The 11,170-nt window shown below is 44.7% G+C and overlaps 1 protein-coding gene across 3 annotated transcripts in view; it reads right to left on the reverse strand.

Annotated features, from left to right (window-relative positions):
* Positions 1-11,158, reverse strand: part of LIG3 (DNA ligase 3) — a 16,447-nt gene extending 5,289 nt beyond the window's left edge. For all 3 annotated transcript variants that reach the window (XM_009645127.2, XM_035900473.1, XM_035900474.1), the window contains exons 1-14: positions 10,588-11,158; positions 9,978-10,115; positions 7,328-7,525; positions 6,742-6,893; positions 5,795-5,961; positions 5,055-5,132; positions 4,771-4,939; positions 3,945-4,100; positions 3,349-3,480; positions 2,612-2,691; positions 2,054-2,141; positions 1,009-1,086; positions 614-737; positions 76-218 (exon numbers count right to left, since the gene is read on the reverse strand). In XM_009645127.2, the coding sequence (XP_009643422.2) occupies positions 76-218; positions 614-737; positions 1,009-1,086; positions 2,054-2,141; positions 2,612-2,691; positions 3,349-3,480; positions 3,945-4,100; positions 4,771-4,939; positions 5,055-5,132; positions 5,795-5,961; positions 6,742-6,893; positions 7,328-7,525; positions 9,978-10,115; positions 10,588-11,143 (2,259 nt within the window). In that variant the 5' untranslated portion in view covers positions 11,144-11,158. The remainder of the gene's footprint in view (positions 1-75; positions 219-613; positions 738-1,008; positions 1,087-2,053; positions 2,142-2,611; positions 2,692-3,348; positions 3,481-3,944; positions 4,101-4,770; positions 4,940-5,054; positions 5,133-5,794; positions 5,962-6,741; positions 6,894-7,327; positions 7,526-9,977; positions 10,116-10,587) is intronic.
* Positions 11,159-11,170: the final 12 nt, after the last annotated feature.

The following is an 11,170-nucleotide window of genomic DNA, read 5'->3' on the forward strand; positions in this document are numbered from 1 at the left end:
CAGCAGGAAGAAGGCTTCTACCAAGCCCTCTGCTGAGCATTCCTTTGGTTGCCTCCAGGCCAGAGCCCCTCTCACCTTGCTGATCTTCACCATGTCCAGCTCTGTTTGCAGACGCGCCAAGGTGGCATCATCATGGCCACCGGAACACTTGGTCACAGTGCACCACTTCTCACTCTTGGGATCATAGCAGCCCATGAGGAAGATGGACATCATCCCACCTGCAGGAGGGGAGAGCAGGGTGGTTCACAGCTTCTACAAGACAAGCCACAGCTTTTCAAAAACCAAAGTAATGAAACAAAACGCTTTTGCATCTTTGGGAGTCAAAGGGCCTTGGGCTTGTGATGGCTTCACAGCATCAGCTCCCATATGCAAGACTGACCAGAGAGCATCTATACTGCACGAGAGCCCAGCCCAAGACCTAAGGCTTTGCCGTGCCAACCCACAGTAAACTCACGGCCTGGCATGTGCCGGGCTGCAGCAGGCAGTCACTGACTGCTACAGCCAGTCTCATTCTGGTAGGAGACCAAATGCTAGAGGAGGCCTGGAACAGAAAAAAGCTTGAGAGTTTTCTGAACTAACAGATCTCTGACTTAAGCCAGCTCCAGGGACTTACCTTTACTGCCTTGTCCATAGAAAGCTCCCAGCACCACCAGGTCTGCTGTGTCAGCCATTGCGCCCTCATTTAGGTAGTCCTTTTTCACCTTCAGCCAGTGTCGCTTTCCCGGTTCATAATTACCCTGTGCAAACCAAGGCCAGAACCCTCAATCAGAAAGATCATCTAGGGGACAGCTATCTCCTCAAATAGCCCTTGCTTGTATTCAGCTTCGTGGTACAAGAGCACAGCACTGCTCAGATATATAAGGAGCAACTTGGATTGGATGTCAGCATCAACAAGAACCCAGAAGCGTTTCAAGGATGCTCAGCCTTGTGTGCTTCAGCCACAGACCTCTGTCTGTTGTTACTGCCCAATTCCCAGCATACACCAGTGAAGACTAAATGTCAACCTGCCTTTGTATCTTTCAACACCAGTCCTTCCAGTCCCTCACGGATGACTCGGGTGATCATATCTGCTAGATCTGAAGCTTTCTGAAAAGGAAAGGAATCATGGTTAGCTCAAGACTGTCAAAGGGCTGTCGTCTTCAGGCTTTCTATTTGGAGCAGTGGTGCACTAAAACCAAAGCAACTTCAGAGAGATGAATGGGTAATTTCATAAAATAGTTTTCCAAGGAGATTCCCATACATGTACTCTTTGCTGCACACCCAGTACCTAAGCTGGGAATATGTCCCAAGAAGAGAAGGGTTCATTAGTTAAAAAAATACTCGTCAGAGACAAGGTAGCCACACTGATTGTGTCCTTAGTATGTCCCACAGGTACAAGATCAGGTTTTCCTCAGCCAGCAGTGCCTGCTTGCTTCTCTATCCAACTGCCTTGAGACCTATGGTCTTTTCTTCTTCCCAGAATGCTATCTCTGCCCCAAATGTCCAAGCATTCTTCACCAAAACCAAGGTGCTAAAGAGATCAGTAGCAGTGGGGAAGAATAAGGGGAGATAGGGATCGTGCATAATCATCAAAGCAAAAACTGAGCATGCTGCTGTCTAAATGCAGTTTTTAGCACTCAGGATGTATCTGGGCTGCGTGGCACTTGAAGTTGCCAGTTTGGGAACTGGAAGCGGTCTAGCTTCCTTCAATCATACTTCAGTCTTCTCTACACAGCTCAGCACTGCACAATACAGACTAAGTTACAACAGACTTTAGCTCCTCCTAACAATGTCAAAGTTACAATGGCTACAAAATCATCAAGAAGCCAAAAAAGAGACACGTGCAACTTAAGACTGTATTGAAGTGGTTGTAGCCAAGACGAGATGGGAGCGCAGGCATGGCCCTCTTGAACAATGCTAACTCAAGAAGTCTTGCATACAGACTAGAAGTAGAACCGTTCTGACAGGCAGGGAATTGCTGGATTTACAGCCTTAATCATAAAAAAAGGCCATGTGGTAAAGGAGCAGTGACGTGTCCAGATCACCACGCATGCTATGTTAACGTTGAACTCACCGTGACATGCTTCATCTCTGAGAAGAGGATCCGGTTGGGGATTTCAACCATGTTATCGTGGAGAAACTTACGACGTTCACACAGAGGCCTAAACCAGGGTATGGATAATTAAGGACAAGCAAGCAATTTCAACATTAAGTACCAGTCATGTGAACATTGAGAAAAGGTATTTAAATAATTAAATGATTTATTCTACAGAGCTCCAGAAAGGACAATTGATTCTTATTTCCTCCAGGAAGTTATAAAATAGGTTTTGGGTTAAAAGTGCATTTAGTTTCAGATCACGTAAGATGAGCTGGGTACTGAACCACACAGAGTTCAGCTGAAATGCAGTTAATCCTGATATTCTGGAAGTGCAGAGCAAGATGGAGCTCCATCATTAAACTCCTTAGCACAGCCAGGATTTTCCCTTGGTATCTTGGTTTTACAGGGGTAAATGGCCAGTCTTAACAGCCAACATGAGCTTCTGCTTCTGCAGGGGCAGTAGCAGCAGTGTAGCCCAGAAAGTTCATGCTGGAAAACCTGTCAGGCTACTCTGACACCGTCCCAGATACATACCTGTCCATCAGGCTGATGTCATTGAAATAGATGCAGTCAAACACGAACAAGCAAACATTGGCATCTTGGAAAGCAGCTTTCTGAAAGACAATTAAAATCAGTTAAAAGAAATCTGCTGTCATAGCAAGCAGCAACATGGAGGTTTAGAAGACAGAAACAAAAGTATGTGGTTTTGTCTCCATAATCTTTTAGTTATACTAAGTTTAGGCCTCTTCTAAAAGACAGAAGTTTTCTGAGAACTAAGGTTTAGACTGAACGCGTCAAAGCACAAAGAAAATAAACCATGCTAATTTCCTAGTGACAGGGAAATAATGCCACAAATATTAATGACTTTGGGCAATGTAACACCCGTCACTACTGCTGCAACAAAAAACCAACAAGCATTCCAGAGACTTCAGACTAATGGCTACTTTAAGTTAAAGCACTTACAGTTTAATTTTCATTTTACCGGCTTCTTCCCTGCCACCATTTAGTGGTGACATAAGCACTACATAATATTCACACGGACTAAATACTCTCTGCATCATTCTGGTCTTCCAATCTGCCATACGCTGCTACAAACAATGATAAACAATGACAGAATTTCAAGATTTTCCAAGGGGTTTTTAGTATTTATCTTGAGCTGAAGGTTTTTTATTAACCTGATCGCTAGCAGGACAGGATCAGATCACATGCTAGTGCATTGAAGTCAGCACAGTAACAGCCTCCAACCACAACAAAGGATTTTTTTTTTTTACCTTATGCACACCAAGAGTCCCAAAAGGAAGCGGCTTGCCGGTTTTATTATCAATCAGAAGAACTTCTGAATCCAGGATCATACTTTGCCCACCAGGGAAAGCCTGGGGGATGAAGTCCTTAAAATGGGCTACCTTGGGAAAAACAGAAAAGAAAATTGTGTGTCTACTGACTGAAGAGGTGGACTCGCTTCCAATGCAGATGTTTTCTCCAGAAGCATGTCTGATGCACATGTGGACATACCTGCAGTAGCTTTATTTTCTGCTGTGGTATAGACAGCACAATCTACAACTAGAAAATGAGTCTCGAACAAATATAACCAAGTCACCCAACTGACATCAGATGCAGTGCATAAAGAGGACTCTAAGGCAGATGGATTAACTGTAGCTTCAAGCTCCTAGTGGCCACCAAAACAAATGGATTACAATTCCATTAAGTGTGGCTTTTCCAGATTCCAAGTATCTATGCAAATTAGACAAAAGTGTCTACAACAGAAGGTATCCTCCCTGCCTACAGAACTGTTGTGAAATTCAGTCGCGTTTATAGAGGAGGAAGGTAAATGCTGGCACGACAGAAGAGACAGTTTATAGGTGCTTACCTTGTGAGGGAGGACAGGTTTGAGGCTTCTGCTGAAGTAGCTGAAATGATCTCCATTTTTATGGACCTGCACCCGCTCACCGTCATATTTAATCTCTGCATACATGCCGTTTGGGCACTTCTTCATGGCGTACTCAATTGACTTGCAGGCTTCAGCCTTAGAAACGTGGAGAGAGAAGTTCCAAACAAACTCAGGTGATATATTTAAAAACAAAGCCACTCTTACCTAACTTCATGAATGGACTACCAATTCCCTTGTAGATCTTTCTGTCCAGGGCCTCTAATATCCAGTCCAACTTTTCTTTTTCTTAATTAGTCATTTACTTAGAATCATCTGCATATGCCCAGATAATTATAGCTTTTCAGTGTTTATCTCCTCCAAATACTTAAAGGTGTACGTACTGTGCCTTTTGTAGGAGTGCACTTAGCCTAGAAGTAAGTATTTAACTCCAATTAGTTCAAACAAAAACCCAAACTTATTTGAATCTCTAATCCAATGAAAAGCTTATGCTATTTCCACACAAAAGATCAACTTCTGGAATGACAACAAACAAACAAAAAAGAAAGTCACTTCTGGATGGAAACCAAGTCAAGATTTTAGCTTCTACAGTGTCACTGAAGCTGCAAGTAGTGAGTGCATTGAGTACCGGCCTCTTGGTAGAAAACACTTTATAAAATGGCATTAAACATAAAAATCAGCACTGCATACTCTGTTAGCTCATACTACATGCAGTCACTTATCAGTCTACTGATTCTTAAAGGTGAAGGTCTCTGACAGTACGTATGAGGACTCCTCCCTTGCTCGGCTGCAGAGGAGCCAACATTACCAGCATGGGCTGAACTGGGGTCATCAGAGAGGCCTGCACGCTGAGGGTTCGCTTCAGACCTGGCACCTTCTCAGCCTCCTGCTGGTTCTTCAGGACTCGCTCCACCACATCCTGCAGGTTGCGTGATGCTTTGAACGCCTCATAAGCATTGGGATCCAAAGCATCCAACCTTTAACAATTGGAGGAGAGGAGGGAAACACGGATCAACGTCAGGTCTGCTGCTCCTGGCTTATGAGGCTAACGCCCACTTCTGATTTTATCTCCCAACGAAAGGTAAGACTTACACATGCTTTGCGCCAGCGTTCATTTTCAAGTCATGCTTAATTAGCCTGATGATGCATTTCAGGTCGTTGCCCGTACATCTGAAGTGAGAGAGAAGATTCAGGTATGGTAGACATTTAACCGAACTACATTCCAGCTGAAAAAAAGAAACTGATCCAGGCCTCTCTAAAAATAGGTCCTCCCTTTCTGTAGGGTTTAAACTCAAATGAGGACACGTTACTAGTGACATCACAGAGGCACAAGAGAACACCCAAAAGGCTTTTTAGCATCTTTATATTTGAATGCCAATATTAAGTCTCTCTCAGTGTTGACATACCTTCCAAAATTCACTTAATGCATCAAGACTAAATCATAGTAATATCCTCAGCCTTAGATTGACCCCAACTGAGCCAGACCAAGAATCTTCAGCATGTCTAAGTGGCTTGAAGGCTCTTCCCAACAGACCTAGGAATTAACAGCTAAGTACCACTAAGGTAGATCTGCAAACCACTTCTTTAGTACTGACTGAACAGTGTCTTGACAGGCAAGGATGAAATTCTCTGGCATGAACAGGAGCCATGCATGTTCTCCACTTCTGGTCAGCAGTCAAGGCACCTTAATCAAACCACTAATAGTGGCTTACAGATGTTAAGTTCAGTCTCTGTGGCTTATGATTAGTTTTTTACCTATGCCAGCTTGTGATATGGAGATTATCACTTCCTAGTTTTATGGTAAACCTTCAGAGGTCAATTACTTTCCTTACCTGCGAGTGATATGTTGCAGCACACTTTGCTGGTCGTCCTCCTTAGTGAGCTTTGATAGCTGAATTAGGAATTCATCTACCTCTTGGATGGTCAGGAGACTTTTAGCTGCTGGAGGACAACACTTGCTCTGTTCAAAGAAGAGGCGTATCGTCTCGGAAACATCTCCCTGTCTCCAAAAACAAAATAAGGGTGTGGGTCAGAGCTATGGCTAGAAAATGGGCAAGATGCCACTGGAGATTCAACATGGTTCCGATAAGCAGGAGAGAGCACAGGAATGATGCTGGGATTGCATGAAGAAATTGGAATCAAAACTTAGAAAATAGTTGCCACAACACAGAATAAATATTTTCAGCTGTTTCATTTGCAGAAAAAGCTAAGTAAGGGTACCAATATAATCTCAGTGCTCTATTTTTCGCATCACAGACCCTTTATTTCCCCAGGATGAACCCACTTGCAAATCCAAGGATCTGAAACAGTCTAGCGGTGTCACTAGAAGGCAGTATGTACCAAGGCAATAACAGAGGTGAAAGAGTTAGATTCATTGTCTAACTAACCCATTTTCTCCATCTTGCAATGAATCAGAAGCATGCGTAGTCAATTACCAACTCCTGTGCACAAGAATGAAACGCAGACATGTAAGCACTTGCAATTGTATGAATGTAGCTTAACTGTATGAACCAGCTTAAGCTCACAGTAACAGATCTGTTAATTACAGTTTTTGATACGTGTTACAAAAAAGTAATATAAATCAGTTACATAGGAACATGCTAGACAAAGCAGTTTAGACAAAGCTGATGCAGCTCAACTTGCCTAGGTATTTTAGTCTTGCTTTCTAAAGTTTTGCAGCTTAGTTCACATCTTGCTTTCAAATAGGATATAAAAAAAACCAACCACCATACCAAGGGACCGAGCAGTGGAAATTGAGAGAACTGCTGTCTGTACTCACCTGTTCCAGGTCCCGGACCATTTCTTCTTGGCTGCAGTTAAAAATCCTACTAAACAGCTTTACAATCTGCTTATCATTCAAGTTGTAAACAATTTTAATGACACCTGGTAACAGCAGCTTAATGGTCAGGTATACGTCACCATGAAAACCATCTGGAAAAAAAAGCACAGACCATTTAGAAACTGTCACAATTTATTTTCACATACAGGCTCTGGTTGGTTGTGCCTATTAGCATGACCCAGGGAAAAAAAATCCAGCAGCTGGGGCTTCCTCTTTCACCGTGCTGTTCTGCTTCACATGAAACAAGGTTTCTCAGGGGAAACATCCACAATTGTCCTTCAAATCTGATCTCAGCACTATGTTTGGCAGCACCTACAAACATTCCCCACCATCTAGCCTAAGACATTCTTATCTGAATTTGTTATTTAGATAAACAGTTCACTTTGCAAACATTATCTCTGTAGTTCAGAAATCATCACAGCACACAGCTTGCACTACACAGCAATTGGCTTTTATTTCACCCTTGCTTTTGAAGTTGATTATGAGAGAGCTTTCACGTGCTGAGAACGCCAAGCAGGAATCGTACCTCCTCCAGATCCCTTCTTCAGGAAATCCTGGATGATCTGTGTTTTCACATTATAGCTAGGCTTTTCAGCAACCATGGCGCAGAGCTTCCTGAACTCTCGCAGCAAGCAGTCTTTGTGCTTCGGATCACATTTTTTTGCAGATAGGGTAGCCTTGTGGGAAGCATTTGCAGAGACATCTTCCAAATTCTTTGGCTTGGCTGCATCAAAGACATAAGAAGTTGCTTTTTCAAGAAGTACGATATGGTGCTAACTTTGAAGTTGAGGCCACCTCTGCTTGGCAAGCTGAAAGGAACAATCCCACTATGCTGGGGAAGCTTCAGAACTGAATGATGTGTGCTACACAAAAGCTTATGACTTTAGATGGTAATTACCATTAAAAAAAAAAAACCCAACAAACTATTTTTTCATTAGTTTTGCTCTTCACAGTACACCACAATTTTCTGGACCTTAATTCTGCCAAACAAATATGGTTAAACCTTGGTGAACCCTGCTGGGAGATGCTTCTTTTTTATTTCTACTTTATAGGCCTTTGCTCTTCACAGCAATACATTTTCCTAAGATAATTTCTAAAATGGAGGAAAAAACGTCCCCATCCCCTCTTCTCTCATAATACCAACACCCCGACTCATCTCTGTCTCTGTATGCGGCAACATGTGCTCTGGGTGGTTTGGAGCTACATGTCTGCTGGCAGCCGCTTCTCAGGGCAAGCTGCTAAGGAATAACCATTCTCCCTTCCATGAATACTGCAACTGGGAATCCCTCACAACCAATTTTTTTTACAGATTTTTAGTTCCCTGTGAGATATTGTTACTCTGTACCTTCATGCATCCCAGAGTCCTGAGAGAACTGGCCGATGAAGTCGCCAAGCCACTCTCCATGATATTTGAAAAGTCATGGCAGTCAGGTGAAGTCCCTGGTGACTGGAAGAAGGGGAACGTTGTGCCCATTTTCAAAAAGGGGAGAAAGGAAGACCCCGGGAACTATCGACCTGTCAGCCTCACCTCTGTGCCTGGGAAGATCATGGAACAGATCCTCCTAGAAGCTATGCTAAGGCACATGGAGGCCAGGGAGATAATTCGAGATAGCCAGCATGGCTTCACCAAGGGCAAGTCCTGCCTGACGAACCTAGTGGCTTTCTATGATGGTGTGACGTCAACGGTGGACAGAGGGAAACCAATGGATGTCATCTATCTGGACTTCTGCAAGGCCTTTGACACGGTCCCCCACAACATCCTTCTCTCTAAATTGGAGAGCTATGGATTTGATGGGTGGACTGTTCGGTGGATAAGGAACTGGCTGGATGGTCGCATCCAGAGGGTAGTGGTCAATGGCTCAATGTCCGGATGGAGATCAGTGACGAGTGGTGTCCCTCAGGGGTCCGTACTGGGACCGGTGCTCTTTAACATTTTCATCAATGACTTAGACAGCGAGATCGAGTGCACCCTCAGCAAGTTTGCGGATGACACCAAGCTGAGTGGTGAGGTTGACACACCAGAAGGAAGGGATGTCATCCAAAGAGACCTGGACAGGCTGGAGAGGTGGGCCTGTGTGAACCTCATGAGGTTCAACAAGGCCAAGTGCAAGGTCCTGCACCTGGGTTGGGGTAACCCCCAGTATCAATACAGGCTGGGGGAAGAAAGGATCGAGAGCAGCCCTGCCGAGAGGGACCTGGGGGTACTGATGGATGAAAAGCTAGACATGAGCCGGCAATGTGCGCTGGCAGCCCAGAAGGCCAACCGTACTCTGGGCTGCATCAGGAGGAGTGTGGCTAGCAGGTCGAGGGAGGTGATTCTGCCCCTCTACTCAGCTCTGGTGAGACCTCACCTGGAGTACTGCGTCCAGCTCTGGAGCCCTCAGCACAAGAAGGACATGGAACTGTTGGAACGGGTCCAGAGGAGGGCTACAAAAATGATCCGAGGGCTGGAGCACCTCTCCTATGAGGACAGGCTGAGAGAGTTGGGCTTGTTCAGTCTGGAGAAAAGGAGGCTACGGGGAGACCTGATTGCGGCCTTCCAGTACCTAAAGGGGGCCTATAGGAAAGATGGGGAACGTCTTTTTCATAGGGCCAGCTGTGTTAGGACAAGGGGAAATGGTTTTAAACTAGAACAGGGTAGGTTCAGGCTAGAGGTAAGGAAGAAATTTTTTACAATGAGGGTGGTAAAACACTGGAACAGGTTGCCCAGAGAGGTAGTGGAGGCCCCATCCCTGGAAACATTCAAGGCCAGGTTGGATGGGGCTCTGAGCAATCTGATCTAGTTAGCAGTGTCCCTGCTCACTGCAGGGGGGTTGGACTAGATGACCACTAGTGGTCCCTTCCAACCCTAAACATTCTATGATTCTATGATAGCTTGATTGAAATTGGCCAATGGACTACGGCAGTAGTGGAGTCAGCCTGACAACGTGGGTTACTGCATAAACCTTGTTTCTTTGGGAATACTGGAAACTCAAACATCAGTTCTTTTAAAACTGATAGCCTAAGAAAGCACTAACAATTTCTGGCAAACCAGATTTAAAAAAGTAATTAAAACTAAACCATCTGGTATAGAATAAAAACTATTAATCTGAGCCAAGTTAAAACACCTCTGATGCTGATAGAAGTGATAGATAGATGCTGAGAGAAGTATTTCCCAGAATCAGTTTAAGTCCTACCTGTGAAGCCAGAGAACTTCTTCGGTGATGGAGCAATGAGAGCCAATGGATCTTTTGTGGTTATTTGACCTGTGGCAGTGAGCTTAGCTTGGACTATCACTTTTTTCTTCGGCGTACTTGCAGCCTTGGAATTAGCTTCTGTAAAACAGTGAGGTTCAAACCAGCAGTGAGAAATAATCTCACACACCACTCAACATATTATGTCAGATATACTTCAGCAAACAAGTCTTAAAAGAACTAAGGATAGAGGAGAAAAAAATGAAGAAACATTTTTCAGACAGCAAAAGTTAGAAGACTACATCATTTACTAAAGGTCATGAAAAAAGGCTGAAAATGGAAAGTAACTGATGCTTCCTCTGGGGATTTATCTGCACTTGAATCAAATCACCTAGACCTTCTCCACAGTCACTTGTGACAAATGAATTAAGAAGTGCCATTGTAGAAGTGACTACCACTTCCCCTTCCTATAGGGCTGACACACAGATTTGAGCAGCACTACCCACTTTGTCACCAATACGTCACTGAGGATTTTGTGGCAAAGGCATGGCTGGGGCATACTTTGGAAACGAGTAAAGTAGAAAAGTGAGCCAGGTGCTTCCTTAAGTCTCACCTGAGATGTGCTTGTTGATTAATTCTTTCTCCCCATCTTGTAGCTCTTCCCACCCTTCCAAGTCTGTGATGTCTTCGATTTTCTTGGTGGTGGCCCGGGCCTTCTCTAGCTTCTCAAACATGCACTTGACATGGTACCACTCCTTCATGTCCCCACCAGACTCCGTGAAAGGATTGGGAACAATCTTTCCGATGCGCACCATTCCTTTCACAATCTTCTCCTTGCACTTCTTGCAGCCTGCCGTGCCACGCTTGGCATAGTCCACGCAGTACCTCTGCTCTGCCATGTCTTCTGCAGCTGTGCAGGCTGGGCGAAGCCAAACGTGCAAAAGCAGGGAGAAATGGAAAGCCCCAGCACCACCCTGGCTTCTGCCTGCGGACTGGAAAGATACACTCCTTAACAGCAGCTGGTACCAGTAACTGGGACTGGCCCCGGGGAGGCCAACACAGCAAAGGTAGGGTCTTGGCAGGGAGATCTGTGTATGGGGGGAGAAAAGTCCTGTGCCCCTGCCAAGCGCCCGGGCAGCCTGTGATAGTGTCCTGCTGCCTGCGGGCATCCAGCCCGCTCCGCTGTGTGCTGCAAG

Source organism: Egretta garzetta, unplaced genomic scaffold (assembly GCF_000687185.1).
Source record: "Egretta garzetta isolate BGI_Z169 unplaced genomic scaffold, ASM68718v1 scaffold108, whole genome shotgun sequence".
Classification (NCBI taxonomy): Eukaryota; Metazoa; Chordata; class Aves; order Pelecaniformes; family Ardeidae; genus Egretta; species Egretta garzetta.